Source organism: Bombus fervidus, chromosome 9, assembly GCF_041682495.2.
Source record: "Bombus fervidus isolate BK054 chromosome 9, iyBomFerv1, whole genome shotgun sequence".
NCBI classification, from domain to species: domain Eukaryota; kingdom Metazoa; phylum Arthropoda; class Insecta; order Hymenoptera; family Apidae; genus Bombus; species Bombus fervidus.
In genome coordinates this window covers 14,168,679-14,191,690 of record NC_091525.1, presented here as the reverse complement: position 1 = coordinate 14,191,690, position 23,012 = coordinate 14,168,679, and the positions used below count along the sequence as shown (strand labels likewise).

The following is a 23,012-nucleotide window of genomic DNA, read 5'->3' as shown; positions in this document are numbered from 1 at the left end:
ACCTATGATACACATTTCTCTTTTTTGATGCATACGCTATTTATAAATGTTTATTAGGTTTGAAAATTACTTTAAGACACCTTGCTATATAGATTACATTATTATCAACATTTATAGCATTATTAAAAAAATAATTTATTTCCCGTTTTCACGCAGCACAATTATATATTTGCTGTTTTGCAATTCGATAAGAGACACATCCGTTATTCTTCAAGCCTGAAAAACTGTAAGTAATGATATTATTACAATAATAATTAATTATTGTAATCAAATTAATAATAAATTATCAAAATCCGATAATCAATATTCATCATTTATAGTAATGTCAAATTTGTTTAAAATAAAACCGAAAATAAATTCTTTTATTTACTGTATTGTAAAATTTGCACACTTTATTTTAATATTTTTTGAATGAAATATATTCTTCAATAAAAAGCATAACTTAACTTTCTTAGTTGCTAATTTGTTAACATGCAATTAAAAATACTCTAATTTACTAATTACAGATAACTATGATTCCACGAACATTAATAAAAAATTGGATTTCTTTACGTCATTTTTTTCATACACATTATACAATCCAATATAAGGCCAAAAACATCAAGTACATTGGTTTTGGTATATTCACAAGTATTTTGGTTTATAGTACTTCAGGAATCACAATATTTGCAGCACAAAATGAGTTAGATATTAAAAAATTTATGGCACAACCTATTACTGACATAAAGAAATTAAAGAAGAAGGATGATATGAAAACAAAAATGGAATTGTTAGTGATGAAAACTCAAGCAGACTTTTGTAAAGCTTTGGAATCCTTAGAAGAACCAGGCCATTCTTTTAAAGTTGACAGATGGGTTAGAAAGGAAGGTGGTGGAGGAATTACTTGTGTTTTGCAAGATGGAGTTGTTTTTGAAAAAGCTGGAGTAAATATATCTGTCGTTACTGGTATGTTACCACCAGCTGCAGTGCAACAAATGAGAGCACGTGGGAAAAAAATGGGAGAGGGATCTGTACCATTCTTTGCAGCTGGTGTAAGTGCTGTAATTCATCCGCGAAATCCCATGGTTCCAACAATACATTTTAACTATCGTTACTTTGAAGTAGAAAATTCAGATGGTTCAATTCAGTGGTGGTTTGGAGGTGGTACAGATCTTACACCTTATTACTTAAATGAGGATGATGTAAAACATTTTCATAGTACTTTAAAAGCTGCATGTGATCAATATGATCCTTCGTATTATTCAAAATACAAAAAATGGTGTGATGATTATTTTTTTATTACACATAGAGGAGAACGTAGAGGAGTAGGTGGTATCTTTTTTGATGACATTGATACTCCTAGCCAAGAAGAAGCATTTCAATTTGTAAAATCTTGTGCAGAAGCTGTTATTCCTTCTTACATTCCATTAGTTGACAAACATAAAGATGATGGATATGGATATAGTGAAAGACAATGGCAATTATTACGTAGAGGAAGATATGTTGAATTTAACTTAATATATGATCGTGGTACAAGATTTGGTTTATATACACCTGGTGCAAGATATGAAAGTATATTAATGTCTTTGCCTTTGTCTGCAAACTGGCAATATATGCATGAACCAAAACCTGGTTCAAAAGAAGCAGAGCTTGTTGATGTATTGAGAAACCCTAAGGAATGGTTAAACTAATATAAACAATATCCTTTAATGAAACTATCATTTCTTAACTTAAAGCTGTAATTTGTAGCAATAATTTTGAATGATGCAGTTAGTTATCTTTTTCCTATTTTGTTTACAAGTATTTTGTACAATTTTGTACAAGTGGAATGTTAATGAAAAAAATGCAAATTAAAATATAAAATAAGGCCATATTTTTTAACCATTTAAATATATTTTCAAGTATAAGAAAAGAGTTACATATATATAAACTTTATATTTAAAGAATTAAATATTGTATAAACTATAAATTATGTATAAAAATTGTACCTATTATTTTGATATACTTTATATGAAAGTAATATTCTCATACATTATAACTCTATACAGTCTAGGTGCTTATATATGCAAGCATTGTATCTTTTAGTATTATTTTAAACATTGTACGCCTTAAATATAATAATATGGATCTTCTCAAATTATTTTAGATGTATAAAAAGACAAATAATGACAAATTTGATGTATTCTCAAATTTATTTAGTAAAATATTCAGTCTTAGAGTATATATTATAAATTACATATGTAATCATGAAAATAATAACAAAAATTTATTGTACAAAAAATCATTGGTAGAAATTCAATTAAATTAAATATAAAATATTCTTTAAACCTAAATGATATATGAAGGAAGAAGATTTCAATAGATGTAATGATTTCTGTTATGTAATTCTTGATCACTCTTTTTACAGAACAATATATATACAAAGCAAAAAAGAGAGTATTTTAAAATTCATAAAAATATGGAGTTGTTTGTATTAATTATGTACAATTTTCTCTGAATAAATACATATCCAACAAACAATTTAATGAATGTTTCGTGTGTGTATATATATATATATATACATACACGAATAAAAATGAATCAAAGATATTCGACATTTAAAAGTAAAAAGATTAGTAGAGATGTAGAAACAGATGAAACATTTTTGTAAAACATTTTTATGTATAGGAACTATGTTTTGTAGATAAATTAATAAAGCAGAGTAAGATAAGTATTTCTTTGAATATTATAAAAATGTAAATATTGATGCAAAAAATTATTTTACTCTGTTAGACGAAATTCCTATATGATATAAATATGTTATGTGTTTTATATAAGCAAAACTAGATTAAACACTTGTTTCTTTTTTTACTATTTGTGGATAAGTATTTGGATTATTTAAGTGTGTTTTACTAGTTTCAATATTCTGTATATTTTGTTGTCTGTTTAAACTCTCTACTTCATTGTTTGAATCTAAATTTTTTACAATATTACAAGAATTGTGCATAAGTGATGTCATATCAATCATAGAACTGATTAATTTTTGTTTAGATCTCAATTCATCAGTGCACACATTAGAGGCACATTCAGTATTTCTTGTAGAAGTAATATATGTAGTCTGCATTAATTTATGTAAATTATCTTTAACTTCACTATTTACTTTAGGGAAAGGTGATTCTAATTTGCTAAATGATTTTTGAGATAGGCGACTTTTATCACATAAATTTGAATTTGTAATGTTTTGTAAGCCTGTAAATGATTTCAGATATTCACATTTTTTTAAACTGGTGAGAGATGTGATGTCATTTAATGAATTACAAAAATTATTTCTTAACGGTTTCACAGTCTCTATTGGAAGACAGTGCATACTATTAGAATGAGTTAACCATTTTGAAGTGGCATTAGACCGCCGTTCTTCTACTCCATGAAATTCATTCATACTTTGACAGTCTTTTTTTAACCATTTTGGGTCCATAATGGTATCTACAGTTTCATAAACTTCTGGTAAATTATGGTCGCTTTTTTCACTAGTCATCTGAGTAATAGATTCTATTTCTGAGCTATATTCTAAACTACATTGTTGTGAAACACTTTGCAGATGTTTTTCTTCATCAGTTTTGATGTCCATGTCTGAGTCATGTAAAGTTATACTCAGTAATTCTACTTTTTGGTAATTATTCCTCGCAGAGTTTGATACTGTGTTTAAAGAATCGTGTAATCTACAGTTATTATTAACTTTTCTTACATTTCCAAAAAGACCTTCTTGACCAATAACAAATCGCACTGGAACATTTCTTTCCTCTGAGATACTACCACCGCTATCTGAGAGTATATTAACGTTTTTAATATCATTTATTGGATTTAACTCAACATGGATATTCGTATTATTTACTTTTGCACTGCTACTTAAGATGGTTTGGTCTATATTACTATCTAATTTTGTAGTAGATCGTGGTACAGAAATGCAACTACCAGCATCACTCATAGCACCGCCATCACCTTGTTTTCGAGGACCAAGATTATTATTTTTTGTGTGACGACGTTGTTTTCTAAAAAATTTTCTTGCAACTCCACTTTGATGAGGATTATAAAACATTTCAACACAAGTTGGTTCAATATATGTTGTTACAGAATTATCAGATCTGTATTGCTGTCGATGTAATACAACTAAGTTCACATTGGTCATTTTTCTACCAACAGGTGAAACTTCTTGACTGGTTATAATATCTGTAACTTTAAACGCATTATAAGTTTGCGACCTATTGGTGTATCTGGATGAACCAATGGAATTCGAATCAGATGTAACTTGAGTAGCCTGAGAATTAGACATTGGAGGTACCAAATTATGTACTAATGATTGCGTTGCTATTACAGGATTTGCATCAGAGATACTTCTTGTTCGACAACATTGATTCTTTCGTTTTTGAAACCAGCAACCCATTTTTAACCATTGTGACCTAACATCATTTCGTGCAATCCCATAAAAAAAGAGGATGAAAATTCCAAGTGAACTAGAAAAAAGGGAATATAAAGTAGCAAATATAGTTTCATCAAACGAAATATATGCACTTAATGGCTTTGTTATAGCTGCTGCTGCAGTAATCCATGATATTAAATATAAAATTAAAATAATAATTTGACCCTTCAGTTGAGTTATTTGAGAATGTTCTGAATCGTCAATATCGGATAAAACAGTCTGTGCACTGCGTGCACTATTCCTGCCTACAGAAAGATTTGTATTTGGTTCCAATAATTCTAAATCCATATTTTCCGTTGCTTGTGTACCTTCAGACAACTGAGTATTCATATCAACATTTTGAATTGAACATTTAATGAGTAAATGAAAAATAGATAAATATACAATTAGAAATCCAGCTGGAACAAACAATGCAACAAGAGCAGGAGCAGTTGTGAGAAAACAATATGAATATCCAGCGTATTCTCGTAAATTTATTGCGCCAGATATACCACAAATGATCATAGCTATACCCCAGCCAACTAGATACAGTCCTAATAATGGTTTCGGTATTGGTGGATCTTGAAGTTCATTATCTGGAATATCTTCGAGATCTGATTTAGATAATTTTTTATACATATTGCTGTAAACAAATTAACCTTTTAATATTTGTTCATTGTATAGTTTTTATAAAATGTAAAGATTGATTATATACCTTGCAAATACTGCCATCCATAATAAACAACATAAAGACAAGTAATGCAGAATAAGACCAACACCTTGACAAATTGGTATGTTTTCTGTTTGGTAAATACCAATACTATAAAAAAATGATAATAATGCCATAGCAAACCAAGTATTAATAACACAATGTTTTGCTTTTTTAGGCATAGCAATTGATGTGTAACAGATAATGTATGTAACAGACATAATAACTAAACATGTTACTGTTGCAATACTTCCAATATATATTGCTGGATTTGAATACCTAAATTTGGCGCCGCTTATGCTGAAAATAGAAGTATTACAAATTAATTCATAAATATAAAAATTTATTAAGTACGTACCTGTTACCATTGTAATCAAATGTAGAAGTATCTTGTAAAAGGCCATAATATCCCAATCTATTACAATGAAATACTATTAAGTTGTTTAATACATTTCTTAAATAGCAACCATCACTTGTCCAGCCTCCTGATTTATTTAATGTTTCATCCCAAACTACGGGTAATAATTTTTTTCCGGCGTAGTAGTACAAAGGTGCCTTTAACATAATGTATACAGGCTCAGTTAAATTTTGTATTGACATTCCATCTGAAAAATGATTCATATTATTATATTATTTTTACGTTTTATATAAGTATTTTTTATGTTAGTTTTAATTACATACATAACTTGCTTCCAATAACACATGATGGAATATCCATATTATCATTGTTAATTATTTTAGGAAACAATCTACTATTGCTATATACAGAAATCATTAATTGATGAGCAGTAACTTCTTGTGAATATTGTAATAAAGATGCAGGTAGATGTATTGATGCTTCAATTATTCTATCTTTTATATTAATCGGGGATGTTCTATTGTTTGTTGTACATTGTAAAAATCGTATTTCTGGATTATTATTGGAATACCATGTACATATTAATCCTGTAAAACTATCACGTTTCACTCTGAATTCTTCTAGTGCCATGTTTTTCTTGTAAAATTGTATAGATGGAGTAAACTGTATAATCTTTTCTACAGCTTTTATTAGTCGTGTGCAAGATTTAAAGGAAATTTCAGCCTTTTTTAAAATATTCTTTGGTACATTAATCAGAGTACTAATGACATCAATTAATATAGAACCAAGTTCTTTTTCTTCAGTTACAAAATTTAAGTAATTTTCTATAGTTTGAGTTATGAAATCAACTTCAATAGGATCGGTTATTTTTATGGTATTTCCTGTATAATTTTTGAATTTCTTCGCACTTTCTAATAAACTGATCCTTGTAAGTGAAAGATTAACTTTAGAAAATTGTTCTAAACTTTTTGTTATATGTGATATGTAAGGACATAATTCTGTGTTTAAATTCTCCCAATATCCCGTAATATTACATTGATAAGAAGCTTTTAAAGGCATTTGCATTAAACCTGATAAGTGGTTGCCTTCGCATGGTAATTCTGCCCTCCATCCTACTATAGTTTTTGGCCATGTATAAATACCTTTATTATTTTTAGTTACTGTAACATAATAATTTATTAGACTTATATTAAAATTTGAAGTACACATTTTATTTTACCTGCTAGAGGACAGTAACGAGTTTCTTCAGAGATAACTATTACACTGATTGCTTTTGTTCTATTACCATTTACAGAAACTAACAAACAGTTCCATTGGCCATTGTGTTCTTCTTTAACAGGAACAATACTAAGAGAACTATAAAAATTATAATTTTACTATGCATATATATAAATGCTTCGATTTACACTACATGTATTAAATGTTAAAATACCTGTCCACAATGCCACTATCTGCAAGATATCTGTTATCCACTTTAATATTAGATAAACTTTTTTGTGGATCTAGAAATGTATTTAAATCTACAGTTTCAGAAGTAGTATTAGGATACCACAACCAACTTAGTCTTGCATTTCTGTCTTCTGTTATACTAGGTGCTCTGCATTTTAAAGTTATAGAATCTCCAGCAAATACTACTTGATTATGAACTGGCCGAAGTTCAATTGTGGGAGCTAACCACTGACATTGAATATTTTCTGAATACTTCAATTTTTTCACAAATTCACCTTTGATATTTACAGGTGATACACATTTTGGGGCAGGACTGAAATATTTCAGAAGATTATTACACTATGATACACATTATACCCTATATAATTGCTAAATCTCTATTTTTATATTTAAAAAATATATTACTTTAATTTAATAGAACTGTTATGAATCCAATTACTAAACCAGTATAATTCACAGTCACATCTCCATGGATTGTTAGATAAATCTCTGAAATATAAATTAAAATTTGAGTAACTTTGTTCAATTTATATGAATTCATATATTATATTTAACTTACTTACAACTGTTTTAAAGATTTCAGACCATAAAAAGTACCTTCCATTAAACTTGTTAATTTATTTTCGTTTAATTTCCTATAATATATTTTTATAGATCAGTGTTTTTTTTTTTGTTTTTTTTTTTTTTAATACTCATGACTATAATTATACGTATATATGTGCACGCATGTATGCACGCACACACGCACACACATAACTGGTAAAACAAATATAAAGAGAGTAAATAAAAATTAAAACTAGAGACTCACTTACAAGCGCTCTAAAGCCAGTAAATTATGAAATAATGATGGTTTCACCACACTTATGTTGTTGCCAGACAAATCACTAATAATGAAATAAATAATATGTAAGATAAAAGAATATACATAAAAATATACATCAATATATTTTACAAAATTTGTAAACTTACAGCCTTTTCAAATTTGGCAACTTGCTAAACGTATGAGCATCTATAGTTGAAATTTGATTTTTACTTAAATCCCTGAATAAAAATTGATTATATTTGTAGCATTAATATATTCAATAATAAATAATGTATGATTCATAATAATAACAAATATATTAATATTCTTACAATCTCTCTAAATTTCCAAGACCATCAAAAGAATTTTCACCAATAAAAGTTATATCATTTTGCGATAAGTTCAAACGTTTCAAATTTGTCAAATTCTTAAATATATTAGCTTCAATAGCATAAATATCATTCTTGCTCAAATCTCTGAAATACATTAAGTACAATAAAAATATTACAACTAAAAATAAGTATTGCTCTGTGTGCTATAGAATAATTGATAATAGTACAATTGGTATTGTAATCTTACAATTGAACTAATTCCACGCTCACACTATCAAGATTGATATCCCTAATGTTCTGCAATTCATTACTACATTTAATACGTAGCCATTCTGCTTGTGCACCAAGTTTACATGTGCAATATTTTGGACATGTCTGGATTGTTTCTCCTCTTGTTTGAATTAAAATTAAGAACAATAAAATAGCTCTCATTTTAAAAAAGGCAGATTTTTACCTAAAGAATATCAATTTTAATTATTAAGAAAATCGAAATTAGTAACTTAACAAATTAACGTTTATAAATTATAAAAATTATAAAATTATAAAAGCAAATATTTTAAGTATAAACATTGAAAATATATAAAACATTGATACAATTATTATATATTTGAGCAGAATTCAAAATTTCAAGCAAAATTCTTGTAAAAATAAACATATAATTTTCATTCATAATTTACAATATTTTAATATAAAAATGACAACACATAATAGAATGATTTTATGTAAAGTACAGACAATGAATTTATATGTAAACGTTAAATACTTACGACTATAAAAGGAATTTTATTTATCATATTGTTTTAATGTTATATGCCATATATTATGATTATTTGATAACTGTAAACATAATTATAAGAGAACAAGCTTACGGATATTTGTACACACTTCCCATAACAATAAAAGACAACCTACGAATTGTCATAGTCATAAACTATTGACTATATACATGCATATCTGTATCTAGAACTAATTATAGGCTGATTTTCACATATTACGTATATATTTAAAGAAAGAATTATTTTTGTTTTATTTGATATAATACAGCTTTAAAAGATCATTTTTGAGATGGTGGATATAATTATAAGGTTGATATATAAAATATCGCAGTAATGCTTATGTAATCACGAATATTCATAAAGATTTAAGTTGTTCTGAAAAATAACAATTTTCATAAGGATTCGTCATAATAGTTGAATCTAACCTGTAATTGCTCTTTAAATATTGTTGATGAAGTAAAGTATTTAATCATTAAATATCAAATATATATATATATATATATATATATATATATATGTAAGAGTCTGTAAACATCAAGCAAAAAGGTGAAAATATATAATTGGAAACATATTTTGTAAAAAATGTCTGCCTTTTTGTTTTATACTTTGTTTTATATTTTAATGTCAGGATGTATCATATATCCACCTACAGAATTTGTGTCAGCCGGTCTAACCATAAAAGATATATTTTCGAATTTGTTAGGCAGTGAAAATGAATTTTTTGTGCAATATCACATAAGAAAAAGTGTCATTACGTTACTTATATATTCTATGCTCCCGTTTGGTAAATATATTTATTTTTCTCTTATTCTAAATGTTGTACTATTTGTTAAAATAAGTTTTTCTTTTAATTAGGTTATGCGTTTGGTTTAGTTCTGTTTGGACACATAGACGCTGTTAATGTATTATTAAGTGATGTCAATTTATGGTCAATATTTGTTACTTGTTCTATATTGATACCACTATATACTTTATCTAAAATTTTAATATGGTCAATGAATAATTGGAGCAAGCATCCTATAGCAAAAAATCTTGCAGTTTATTGTAACAGCAATAACAATAATAACAGTATACCATGGACTACAGTAGCTTCTGATATCAATGTAGAATATCAAAGGTTATATATTAAACTGAGAAGATTATTTTTGTAATATATTACTCCTAAAGATGATTCAATCATTAATATTTTATTTTAGAATAGATAAGATAATACTTACTACAAATAGTATAACATGTGTAATAGCTACTGATAATTGGATAATTAAAGTTCTACCTTATACAATAATGGTTGCCCATCAGAGTGATACAGCTTTAATAGTTAACAGAAGTGATACTCATGAAATGTCACCTGTGACAAGAGGAGAAGTTCAGTTTATTAATATTGAGGTATATTTTACTATTCTAAATTAGTGTTTACCTTAGGAATTTTTTATTAAAACTTTACCTCTCATTAACTGAAGTTACATTGATATGTAGGTAAAACCTACTAGAACAGGATCACAGCCTTTTGACATACGATTAAATGTATTTGATTTTAAAAATCTGCAAGACAAAGTCTCTCGTCCTATCACTATATTACAAAACATTACATTTCATAAAACTTTACTTGATAAATTCATTGATAATTTTAAAGAACATGTACAAGAAAATCCACATTATGGATATGCAGAGGTATGTGTATTTTATTTATTTTTTCCACAAATTTAATATTTTATTTGAATAAATAAGAGCTAATATTATACTATAAAAATGTTTGAAGGAATTAAGTCAATGTATAGGATGTATGCAAGCTTTATCAAATGTAAAATTACATAAACAATGTAGTAGTGGTATAGGAAGTGGAAATCCTGAAGACTGCATGGTATGTTACTGTCGTCCAATGTGGTGCATAGAATGTATGGCAAAATGGTTAGTATGTGATATATACATATATATATATAAAATGTATATTTAATGTAGGTATATTATTAAAAATATTTATTATAGGTTTGCATCAAGGCAAGATGAAAATGCACCTGAAACATGGTTATCTTCTAAATGTACTTGTCCAGTATGCAGAGCACGATTTTGTATTTTAGATGTATGTCTTATACAGTCAATTTAAATATAAAACTAATATTTTAATACATGATTGTATTTTTAAAGTTATCTTCGTTACATAACATATTTTACCTAGTAACAGTATAATAATAATAATAATAATAATAATATAACTATATTGAAATAAATGGGTAGAAAAAGCAAGCAGTAAAACAATATAGTGACTAAATCATATCTTTTATGATTTATTGTGACATATGATATAAGGAATATTAGTTTTATTTATTACAGTTATTATTAAGTCCATGTATTGATATTTTAAACATAATATTGTGTTAGGAAATCAATAATTACGTAATCTTAAATATTTTAGCAAAGTATACAAAATTACTGACAATAAAAGGTATGTTTGATATTTATTAGAAATAGTTTGAAATTAAGTATGTCTTATATTATTACATCTTGATTATGATGTTAAAGTGTATGGCTAAGGGGTGTGCAAGATTCGGCAACTAAAACTTCAGGATGGGTTAGAAAAATTCTGGTATGATCAGTTCGAGAATTGGAAATCAAACTATTAAGCGAAAACGGAAGCATCTGTTTACTGCCAATCCGATTCGATTTCAAATTGTCGATTTGCCCGAGTCTGCCTGAATTTTCCCGACCCATTCCGAATCGGTATTTTGAGATTTCGCACACTCCTATTGTCTAATACCATGGAAACATAAAGTATGTCAATATTTATGCGACCATTAATCGAGGAGCAATATTCATAGCCATAAGTTCTTGGAAAAGTAATTTTGCTGCGTACGGTAGCCTAATTTGAGAAATTTGTGTTTTGTTTTTACATCCTTTGCATTCAAATGTATTATTCCTCAAATTGGCTATTGCGATTAAACCACAAAAGTTACATATATGTATCCGATATGGATCCGATACTTCGAATAAACGTTCTCTTAGAAATTGTGCAGCTCCATGGGAAATTTGACAATCACGTTCCATTTCACCAAATCGTAAACCTCCATCTCTGAACATTACATATCAACATATGAATATTAATATGAATAAATAAATATGAAGAACAAAAGAAGTACATATAATTTACCTTGCTCTTCCTTCCATAGGCTGTCTAACTAAAATTTGTACAGGTCCCCGAGCTCTACTATGAATTTTATCATCCACCATATGTTTCAAACGTTGATAATAAGTTGGCCCTAAAAAGACTTGAGCATTTATCTTGCGACCAGTATGACCATTATACATGACTTCATTTCCTCTCAGTTGATAACCATATTCTTGTAAAAGTGTAGAAATTTTCTGTACATTTACAGCGTCGTTAAATGGAGTAGCATCGCCAATTTCTCCTACAAAAAGATATTTTATAATTAACTTATTGAATATACTACTCATTTTATATAATACTTATGTTGATAAAAATAAAAGCAAATAGATACCTTTATTAGCAGACACCTTCCCCTGTATACACTCAATTAAGTGACCAATAGTCATACGTGATGGGATAGCATGAGGATTAATTATAATGTCTGGTGTGAGACCTTCACACGAAAATGGCATATCTTCCTGCCTGTATTGAATTCCGCAGGTACCTTTTTGTCCATGTCGAGAAGCAAATTTATCACCAATTTGTGGAATACGAACGCTGCGTACCCGTATTTTACAAAATTTATATCCTTCACTGTTCAAAGTTAACATTACTTGATCTACTATCCCAGTTTCACTATTACGTAAAAAGGTTGATGCATCTCGTTTTGTAAAACGTTTTGTTGTACTATCTAACTGTAAATATTAATAGGATATGAGGAGATATAACTAAATTTGATTAATATAATTCCTATATGATTACATACCTCATCATCTGCTTCTGGAAGAGTAATAGTTTTACCTATAACTACATCATCTCCGGATACGCGAATTCCAGGAGCAATAATTCCATCATCATCTAATTTATCATAAATAGCATTACGCATCCCTTGACAAGTTTGGCGTGTAGGTTTTTCAAATTGCTCTTCTTGATCTCCAATTCTCTTGGATTCTGAATCTTTGTAGGATCTATAGAATACAGATCTAAAGAAACCTCTCTCAACAGCACTAGCATTTAAAATGACACTGTCTTCTTGATTATAACCAGTATAACATAATATAGCAACTATACTGTTAATTCCAGCTGGAAGTTCACGAAACCTAAGGTATTCCATAGATCTGGTAGTCACTAAAGGTTTATGAGGATAATATAGTACATGTGCCAAAGTATCCATTCGAACATGAAAGTTTGTAATATATACTCCCATAGCTTGTTTACCCATAGCACTTTGATAAGTATTTCTTGGACTTTGATTGTGATCAGGGAATGGAATAATAGAGGCACACACTCCCAGAATCATTGCTGGATGAATTTCACAATGTGTATATGTTGTACAATATGCATATTCCTTTTCTTGTCTCAAATCTTCAGGGGACATCGCAATCATAACAGTTTCCTCTTCTAAAGTATCAATATATTCAACAACTCCGCTACCAACTAATTCTTGCCAGCCATCATTATTGTAATCTCTTTCTTTTAACATGTCAATATGCCTTTTCTTTAATAGTAAGGTTTGTCCTTCAACAATTAATAAAGGCCTACTGATTCTTCCTGCATCTGTATATATTCTGATTTCACGATCTCTAATATCTCTTATCATAGATACTTCTGATACAATAATGTCCATTTGTCTTCTTAATTTACGTAAAGTAGCCATTAATTGATCTGGGTCTCTGTGAATTCCAACCCAACAACCATTTACGAATATTTTTGTTGCATCAGCTATTGCACTTGGTGCAATTTCTTCTAAATTTTCCATAGACCATTCCTCTAAGAATTCAAGAATTGGTGAAGGTTGAGATCCAACGCTAATATAAGCCATCAATGCTAAATTTTTTACTAGACCAACTGCAGCACCTTCAGGGGTTTCTGCAGGACATAACATACCCCATAACGTATTATGTAATTGACGCGGCTTGGCCAATTTTCCATCTCTTCCAATTGGAGAATTCACTCTTCTTAAATGTGATAGTGTTGACGCAAATGTTAACCTGTTCAATACTTGTGATACACCAGCTCTAGCTTGATGAGCCTTTTTTTGATCTCCCCAATTTCCTGTAGCAAGTGAGTATCTCAAGCCATCAGTAATAATTTTAGTTTTTATGGCAAGTTCAAGGTTGAAATCTTTCCCTCTATCTATAAACTTCTGTGCATACAATCGCACTTCTTTCATTAAATTTTTAAATAGCCCTCTAAATAAGAATGCTAATAATGGTCCAGCTAGGTCTAATCTTTTATTACCATAATGATCTCGATCGTCTAATTCTCTTCGACCTAAAGAGGCTGATAATAAACGGTGTACCATGTACCCAAGAAAGTAAGCCTTTTTGGTTTCACAAAAATCACTTATGCCGACATGTGGAAGCATCTCCTTTTGTAAAATTTCTCTGGCATATTTAATACGCTTTTCTTTAGTTACTCCAGGTCTTGCACCTCTAGTACCAATAAAATTTAGAGCCACGTTTTGTTCTTGTATTACAAATGCCTCATCTAAGGAAGGTTTTACCATTTCCATCATTTCAGGATCATCAAAATCATATATGATATGTTCTAAAATATCACGATCAGCTACAAATCCAAGTGCACGGAATACAATCATAATAGGAATTTCTTGTTTAATGTATGGGATAATTGCAATAATACGTTGACCTATAGCAGACTTTTTAATACTAGCTCCACTCTTTGCCATCATGTTAATCCACAATGTAGATGTAGGACGTGAACTATGTTCCAAACAAGATCGAATTTCTGATTTATATGCATATTTACCGTCTTTCATACTAAAGACATAAACTGTATTTGTTGCCATTTTTTCTTGTGCAATCAGCACTTTCTCTGAACCATTAATAATAAAATAGCCTCCAGGATCTAATGGACATTCATTCAATTCTGTTAAATCACGATCAGATAAGCCAGCAAGTAAACAATATTTTGATCTCAACATAATTGGAATCTTTCCTATAAATGTCTTTTGATGTTGAGTTTCAATAGGATCTTCTCCATCTTTTACAATCGTTTTAGTTATATCTACATACAGCGGTGCAGAATATGTCAAATTTCTTAGTCTTGCCTCATTAGGCATCATAGGAGATGGTGCTCCATCTTTTTCCCAATGTGTAGGCTTGGACAAATAAATTTGTTCAAATTTCAATAAGTGTCTAACTGGATTTTCTATTTCGCCCGAAGTATGTTGTGCTTCTGCTTGTAAATCAATTTGTGGTGAGTCTTCAACAATTCGTTGAACTGACATTTCAATAAATTCATCAAAACTGTCAAGTTGTTGTCTAACAAGACCTTTTTCATCAAAATAGGCATTAATAACAATCCAACAGGCTTCCTGCCAAAGTTTTGACGAAATTTCTTCTGCATCTTCATCATCGTATTGATCTAAAAAAAAGATATATTTAGTCATAATTTTCAGCAGCTATTAAGATTAATAATTTCATAATTTATATAACATTGAAGCACATAAATTACGAAATGAGAAAAATAATGCACTTTCCTATAAAGAGGTAAAAATTAAAAAATGTGTTTGTAGATTAGGTATAATGTTATATCATATTTTTGAATGTTAATACAAATATTAATAATTTCGATATTTTTACATATTAACATCAATATAAATTCTTACCATCTTCCAGAGAATACATGTTGTGGTTATGATAATTTTATATAATGTTAACAAATGCAGAGTATTATAAACTTTATACTTGTTCGGTGTTTATCTGTGGTGCAATATAAATATATTTAGAAGATTGTAAATCAATCATCAACGCGACCTCTACTGCCACGTTCTTCATTCCCCGGAAATGATTTCACTTGCCCCTTTCGCGCCAGTTATTGTTCGCTCGGCGTCACAGTCCGTGGCAGGGAGGAAATTTTCCTTCTGTCCGTGGTCTCTATATTCCTATGTCCATGATCCAATAAGACGAGAGAAGAGGCAGTAAATGTAAACGAAATTTGATTGCGTTTGCAACTATTGGCTGCCGACTAGTGATAATCGAGTGTCACTAGTGGGATATTTACTGCCTCGTCTCGTTGAACCATGGTTACATGGTTGGACCATGCGTTGGACAGACAGTTTCCAGCGATCGCTACATGTAAAGTTACCAATAGAACATGAATGTGACGTGCTCTATATCCATCGCACACTCGAGTTTACATATTTTCGCATAAAATTAACATATCGTGTAAATAAAATATTCATTTTATAAAATGTTTATTATATATATACAATCTTTTCGGTGTTTAAATTTATAAGACTCAATTTAATACTATATTTAATTTATTAATTTAATATTATAATAATTTAATAATAATACACGTAGCAACAATTAAAATAAGTTTTGAACACTGTGATGAAGATATATTTGGTAGGGAAAATTTGGATCCTGAAAACAGTGTAAAATTTGTCATTTTAAAAAATAAACTTGTATGCTTATTTTGTATAGAATATGTGTTATTACTTTTATCATTTGGATCTTGATTTCCACATTGGCGATAACCTAATGTTGCTTTTCGTTTTGTTGGAACATATCCTGGAATATACAAACTAGGTGTGTCTAATCGTCCAGTTGATATAAGTTTATTAAAATCTTGTTCTAACGTGCTAGCAATTGGACCTAGATATGTAATTATAAAACATTATTATATATATTCAAGAAATTCCTATAAATTGTATATTTTTTTGATTACCCCTAAAATGCATTAAAAACTGAATGCATGCTCCACTATGTAAAATCTTCGTTTTTCTAGTATCTATGGATAACATCCAATCTGGAACACCCATAATTTTTCTTACATCTTCTAGAAATTGTGCCCTATAGTAAAAAAGTTGTAAAGATATTTGTACGTGAAATTTATGATAAAATAAGATGCCACATGTGTACTTACACTACGAAGCGAGGTGGTTTTCTTATATTTGTATACTTCACAATGTCGTTATCAGGTTCAATGTTAGCACATGCAAATCTGTCAGTGCCAAAATTTTTGTCAAAAATAACGATAGATCTTCCCATTGCAGATACTGTTCCTGCTAATGGGAAATTCGAGTCTGTAAAAACTTGTCTTTGAAGTCCTATATCGATAGGACCCAACCGACCTGATATATCTCCTACATAACATCTAAGTGGTAAATCAGGACCACATTCTTGTCTGTACAGATCATCCTGTGAAATAAAATTACTTTTATGAAAGTAAACAATGGCATGTTAAGACAGAAACTTTATATGGTTCTGATTAATATTACATTTAAAGGATCTGCTAGCTGTGTAAAGTAGGGATTCCATATATATCCACCAGCTACACATCTGGTATCCTTTACTTGAACAGCTGCATCTACTCCAACAGGATTTACATATATCGCCCAATTGTGGTTTCTTGTCTACGGTAATATATTTTTATATAATTCAAAATATATTAAATCTCTTTAAATGCCTTTATTAAGCATTTTATGTACTCACAATATTACGATCGTGTTTTCCAGGATGTCGTAATTTTATTTCAATTACCGTTTCACTTTGACTACCATCATGGTGAATAAGTTGTGTCTGTAATTATTAGTGTTAAATCATATTTTATATTTTGATATCATTTAAATTTATAATACCATTCTTATATAGCCATATGCAAAACCTTGTGGATGATGAAAAGATGCAATTGCTCTTAATTCTATAGCCTCAGATGGCGAATATCCCCTTTCTATAGTTGAACAAGCCCATCTTAAAGAAAAGAATTGTTAGAGGATATATATATATATATTTGTGTCTGCATACAATTTAAATATTAATATAGATACCTTAAATTTTTTTGCTTTTTGTGAATCACTATACTCCGACCTAGTATACTGTTTAGTCCAAATAAAGGAAGTATTGTATCATTGAAAGTTTTCATATATCTTTTTCTATTTTCTAAAGTGCCAAACTTTCCACTAAGATCACCCATTTCATATTGATCAGTCGTTCCTTCTCCTGCAGATAGCGTGTTACTTACATTGATACTAAATGGATTCCAATGTCCATACAGGGATGTACTTTCACATGGAAATTCTAAATCTTGTTCAATTGGAGTCTAAAATACGTAAACTTTCATGAAAATAAATAAAAAACAAACAAATTTTATCATATTTCTGTTACCATATGTATGTGATATCCACTCATTTTCCCATCTAGACCATCAAGATTTAGTTCTATATTTGTGATATCATATTCATTTTGTTGTAAGAATTCTAATTTTCCTCTTAGCGAAATTGTTTCTCCATTTCCAAACCAGTCTCTTGCTACTGCTTTGCGATGGTATGTTTCACTGATTCTATATAGAATAATTGATATTTTAGTCATATTCGTAGTAAAATTTATTAGAAATATTTCATATGAAGTTTCTTCTACGAAATTACATTGAACATGCTAGTCTTTCTCCTCTTGCACGAGGTCCATGGTCATCATATATCACTAAACTTTTACCTAATATACTATGGGGACCTGACAGAGGTAACATCGTATCCGTGAAGAGTCTTCGTGTTAATAGACTCCCATAAAGCTTTTTGCCAGCAATGTCGACTGTACTATGTCTTGTTAGGTCACCCACACGACATAATGATGCTTCTGACATTGAACAATATTTACTAGGATTTGAATTCCATTCTACCTGGTAAATTTAAGAGTTAAATTTTTTAGGAGAGAGCAATTGTATTATAAATAGAAGACAATCATATTAGTGTTATTTTATTAATTACTGTACCTTGTAAGGATTATAAGGTTCACCAGCGCTTAAACATCTGCCTGTCCAGTTATAATAATCTTTGCCTGGTGGATTATCATGAACCATCCATCTAAATATTTAATATTAAATTAGACGATATTGACATATATATATATAATGGTTTTTTCTAGGAAAAAATTTGAAAAACATTATACCTGTGTAATTCTGAATTATTCAAAGCATTACCATCTGCATGAACTAAATTTTCAATTATAATGGTAGTATCCATTTGAGGGTCATTTTTAGGTTGACGGAAAATTATTTTCCCAACAATGGGATATCTGTATATTACTTGTGCAGTTACCATTGGTATTTGTCCAATATTATCTGGTAAATAAAGATTCAAGGTACCGCAGATCCATGGTACGATGCTCTTATTATCAGTTTCATTATATCTGAGGAGCAACGTGTAATCGTTTTTAATAAGTAAGGATGAAAATAAAGCGGTAATTATAAAAAGTGAACGTAAATAAGTACTTGTGAAGAACAAGGCTTCTGTGAACCACGCTATGTGTTCCTGAGAGTGGAAGGTACGTATCCCAATAAATTCCATTAAGTTTGGCACTCCCTGGTAAGATATCATAATGATACGATCCTTCTTTACGACCTTGAAGTTTCCCAGAAAGATCACCAATAGCATATTGATCTTGAGTTCCAAGCCCTGAGTTACATAATTATTTAGGCATTGTTGAACGAACAAACTAGACTAAAGTAACGATTTAACTTGTTTACCTGCTGGTGGTACATCCATTATATTGATATTACTTGGATTATACATTTTCTTAGTTGTTTCGCATACTTTGGCAAAGTTATTCGAAGCTTTTATTGGATCTGGAGGTAGTTCATGAATATTATATGACTTTATCTTAGTAGCATAGCGTAATCTCGTTCCTAAATCATTGATCGGTGTCAATGATACGTTAACCCATGTTGGATCGAATGGAGTCACTTGAGATAGGGATACATCTCCTTTGATACCGTGAGAATTAATTAAAGTTCTAAATAGTTAAAAAATACGAGAAAAGATAATTCGATAAACATGTATAAATAAAATGGATACAAGTTTTTCGTAATAATAAGTTTCACTTACTTGGCAAGGATAGGTTTCCTATGATTAATCTTACTGCAATGTAAAATGGAATCATCGTGTTTCGGATGAAATATGACTAAATATAATTGACGATGTGGTCCGAGTAAATCGGTAGAAGGTAATAGAGACAACTTTGAATCTTTGTATACAGTTTTATATTCGTTACGATGATCTACAGCTACTTTTATCTTGCCTAAACGTGCATCGATATCACCAATCGCCTTGCCATTGCCCGCGTTATCAGGATCAAAGACAGTTTGTAAAATGTTGCAACTTGATTTGTCTGAATGATAAACATTAAATAAATATATATTTAATGAAAGTAAATCAGTGTTTTGCAAATCCGATATATCTTATAAAAAAGGTTGTACCTTTACTGATGTCAAAAATGTCCGTCACATAAATTTTCCAATAATGTTCTGTGTATTTTATACCTTGCAATTTTTTGTTATTAACATGATACAAATTTACATAAATTATCGTATCGCTAACATTATCACCACCGTGACCACCCAGCCATCGAAACCATACGCTTCCCGCTATAGTTTCGAGAAAACGTGCTTCCGCAAATTTCTCTACATTCTTTTCTAGTACCTAAGAACGTTCGGAGAATTGCAATATTTTCGAAACAAACTTTACATTTTATATTTTAAAAGTTACCGTTATCGAAGCGCAAATGGTTCTGGATGAATATGTGTCTTGGAATATTAGACCTTTGCCCCATAAACCCATTTCTCCGGTTAAACTTATGTCCGAAATTTCCACTGATCCTGTTTCATTTCCAGGCATATCGAGCGGTCCAACGAGTTCCGTTAAGTCGATAATGCTACATGTTTATAGTAGTGATTTTTAAATAAAACGTGTGACAGCGATATATGGAAAACAAATTTTTCCAAACAAGAAAAACACCTCTCTCCGATATGTTGTCTGCTGCATCTATCGTTTATACGCGTGTAATCAACAGGAAACTGAGTAACTGACCAAAGCCATTGTTGGTCTGGATATTGTAGAGTAGTTTGAAGCGAAAATCGAATTCTTACGGATGTTTCTGTGACTTTTTCGAATCGAATTTCTCCGTGAAGACCGCCAGAAGAAATATATGCGGCAAGACGCAGTGACAAGCCAATGGTAACTATATACGAGAAACAAGCATATAATTTATTAATTTAAATCAATTAATGATAAATTAGTTTATTTCCCGATTATTCTATCACTGTGATCATTTATATATTTTATTAACAGCGTTAAACGCATATTTTAAAGCTTTAAGAAAGATTTAACGATGATTAACAATATTAAATGTTAAAAATACGTATTTCCTTTTTATATGTACAAGTTTTACTCACCATAATTTAGTAAAAAGATCCACCACATTTTGTTAGATCATAAGATAACACTTAAAATACGTTTTTTTTTTTTTAGAGTAATTTAAATCTTAATAATATTTTAACATAAATATTTGTGATCTAGACCATACTACGACAAGCTGTTACCTTACAATGAAAACCAGTCAAGGCAAGGTTGTCTGTACTTTCTTATTTCTCCGAGCGGTTGTGGTGGGAGTGTTGTGTGGTCGTGAATAAGAAAAATGGTACGTAACTTTCTTATCGAGCAAGTATACAAAGTCATAGCGATTTTTATGGATACTTCATAAAAGATTATTACAATATATACATGTTACATTAGAATCATGATTAATTAATAAATTTATGTATCTATTGTATAAAATAAATGAAACAGAAAAATAATTTTAATTCTATTATACGTGCAGCTCGGTAGAAAAGCTACAAATATGAATTTTTTTCCAAGAATAAAATAAATATATCTAAAGGGTTTTAATATGCATTATATCGTAGTACGTGTTGGTAATGTGTGTCTGGGAATATCCTAAAATATAATGATGGACATAATCTCAGTGACATAATTCGGCACATTGGAATAAGAGAAATAAATTCTAGGAATTTAATTTGTAATACGACTATGTTGTTAAGTAATAGCTGTATTTCTAGTGTATCGGTCTTATCGTATGATCAGCATCTATCGGTGTGTTACAAACTAAAGATTTTAGATATCTTTATAAAATAAAAGTATAGAGTTTAGGTATAGATGTGATTAGTTGAATAATATTTTTAAGTTTAAGCTATCAATATTTCGTTAAATACTGAATTTGGCGGAAGCGAGCGAGCTTCGTTATATGACACTTATAGCGATCTTAAGCCAGGCTCTAATATTAAGTCGAGCCATATAAATAATTAACAATTAATTCTATCGTGCTACTTTGTTATCGAAAGTACGATAGTCGTAAATAATCTTTTGCACGGCAGATATCGATTGTTCTTAATTTCCTTTATGGCAATTCAGTTTCATGACAATTGAAATAAACTAAACTCGATAAATATCAAAGGTACAGGGTTTGTTAATCATTTGAATTCCTGTAATATGTATATAAGAAAGGAGAATAACGAAATATACGGTATACCTTAATGTTTTCTGATCTCAAATATCGGACAGTTATTTTTAGTAACCACGTGCGTTGATCATCCCGGTGCACAAACCGGAAATTCATGTTACTTCTGAAATGGATAATCCTTAAACATTTTCTCTTACTATCGTATTTCATTTATTATTGTAATTTTTCCTTAGACAATTTTCATCTCACAATTTTTACAATCTTCGTCGATACACGATAGACATATTTGCTATTATATTGCGCATAATATGAGTTAAATATAACTGCGAACATCAAAATTTTGCAAATATTTAGCAGAACTTCTAAATACTAACACCACAATTTTTAGTTCGCGAGTTACAAATTTATGAGAAATCATATTTTGTAAGCGTTGTATCGTATGTAATAATCGAATAGATAATAAGAGTTAAATTAGTTTAAACAATTACGATAATTTGATCTTGATTCGTGACGATGGACTCAGGACAGTGTACTACCGCTTTTGTACGATCGATGACCGCAAAAATGGTGACAGAAGATCTCTTCGATGCTCGATGTATGCAGGGCTAATCAGGGTTACGGAAGACGCAAGGCCGGGACACCGTCATAATCACTTTCCGAAGATCCTTGACTCACATTCTCGTTCTGAGAAGCAAATCTCAGCTGCGAAAAAGGGCTGTAAAATGTTGGTCGTCGGTACAATCCTCGGCAAACTGTTTTAGTCGAAACATC

General features: G+C 29.8%; 5 protein-coding genes and 1 long non-coding RNA gene across 11 annotated transcripts; 3 read left to right on the top strand and 3 right to left on the bottom strand.

The window, feature by feature from the left end:
* The first annotated feature begins 85 nt into the window (after window positions 1-85).
* Coprox (oxygen-dependent coproporphyrinogen-III oxidase) lies at window positions 86-2,152 on the top strand. The gene is made up of 2 exons (XM_072010711.1): window positions 86-226; window positions 507-2,152. Exon 2 carries the CDS (start codon window positions 513-515, stop codon window positions 1,668-1,670), a length of 1,158 nt encoding a protein of 385 aa, XP_071866812.1. The 5' UTR covers window positions 86-226; window positions 507-512; the 3' UTR covers window positions 1,671-2,152.
* On the bottom strand, window positions 2,153-9,017 carry Remo (Remoulade). Of its 5 annotated transcripts, XM_072010700.1 has the most exons (15): window positions 8,832-9,017; window positions 8,312-8,518; window positions 8,065-8,208; window positions 7,900-7,971; window positions 7,743-7,814; window positions 7,494-7,565; window positions 7,336-7,419; window positions 6,914-7,243; window positions 6,701-6,837; window positions 5,805-6,641; window positions 5,482-5,728; window positions 5,130-5,423; window positions 3,851-5,057; window positions 3,704-3,780; window positions 3,449-3,588 (listed from the first exon to the last, which is right to left on the bottom strand). In XM_072010700.1, the coding sequence occupies exons 2-15, from the start codon at window positions 8,494-8,496 to the stop codon at window positions 3,570-3,572; spliced, it is 3,777 nt and encodes a 1,258-aa protein (XP_071866801.1). In that variant the 5' UTR covers window positions 8,497-8,518; window positions 8,832-9,017; the 3' UTR covers window positions 3,449-3,569. The 5 variants fall into 5 exon arrangements, with proteins under 5 accessions (XP_071866797.1, XP_071866798.1, XP_071866801.1 ...); XM_072010699.1 differs by having other exon boundaries at window positions 3,704-5,057; XM_072010701.1 differs by lacking the exon at window positions 3,449-3,588 and having other exon boundaries at window positions 3,652-3,780.
* A 311-nt stretch (window positions 9,018-9,328) lies between these two features.
* On the top strand, window positions 9,329-10,964 carry LOC139991228 (E3 ubiquitin-protein ligase TM129). Its single transcript, XM_072011180.1, has 6 exons — window positions 9,329-9,624; window positions 9,696-9,957; window positions 10,037-10,226; window positions 10,317-10,511; window positions 10,600-10,748; window positions 10,827-10,964. Exons 1-6 carry the CDS (start codon window positions 9,423-9,425, stop codon window positions 10,942-10,944), a joined length of 1,116 nt encoding a protein of 371 aa, XP_071867281.1. The 5' UTR covers window positions 9,329-9,422; the 3' UTR covers window positions 10,945-10,964.
* Window positions 10,965-11,267: 303 nt separating this feature from the next.
* Rpii140 (RNA polymerase II subunit RpII140) lies at window positions 11,268-15,820 on the bottom strand. Its single transcript, XM_072011175.1, has 5 exons — window positions 15,614-15,820; window positions 12,749-15,369; window positions 12,335-12,677; window positions 11,986-12,244; window positions 11,268-11,907 (listed from the first exon to the last, which is right to left on the bottom strand). The coding sequence occupies exons 1-5, from the start codon at window positions 15,630-15,632 to the stop codon at window positions 11,622-11,624; spliced, it is 3,528 nt and encodes a 1,175-aa protein (XP_071867276.1). The 5' UTR covers window positions 15,633-15,820; the 3' UTR covers window positions 11,268-11,621.
* Window positions 15,821-16,238: 418 nt separating this feature from the next.
* Window positions 16,239-21,322, bottom strand: Rsod (Related to Sod). Of its 2 annotated transcripts, XM_072011177.1 has the most exons (19): window positions 21,178-21,322; window positions 20,741-20,963; window positions 20,492-20,657; window positions 20,203-20,425; window positions 19,832-20,114; window positions 19,474-19,739; window positions 19,219-19,402; window positions 18,897-19,136; window positions 18,721-18,811; window positions 18,377-18,627; window positions 18,117-18,291; window positions 17,780-18,051; window positions 17,591-17,702; window positions 17,445-17,531; window positions 17,231-17,365; window positions 16,876-17,150; window positions 16,678-16,802; window positions 16,449-16,604; window positions 16,239-16,373 (listed from the first exon to the last, which is right to left on the bottom strand). In XM_072011177.1, the coding sequence occupies exons 1-19, from the start codon at window positions 21,203-21,205 to the stop codon at window positions 16,282-16,284; spliced, it is 3,384 nt and encodes a 1,127-aa protein (XP_071867278.1). In that variant the 5' UTR covers window positions 21,206-21,322; the 3' UTR covers window positions 16,239-16,281. The 2 variants fall into 2 exon arrangements, with proteins under 2 accessions (XP_071867278.1, XP_071867277.1); XM_072011176.1 differs by having other exon boundaries at window positions 16,282-16,604.
* On the top strand, window positions 16,398-21,422 carry LOC139991230 (uncharacterized). Its single transcript, XR_011800763.1, has 5 exons — window positions 16,398-16,538; window positions 17,006-17,370; window positions 18,988-19,271; window positions 20,617-20,959; window positions 21,302-21,422. It is a non-coding gene; the product is annotated as an uncharacterized lncRNA (long non-coding RNA).
* The last annotated feature ends 1,590 nt before the right edge of the window (window positions 21,423-23,012 follow it).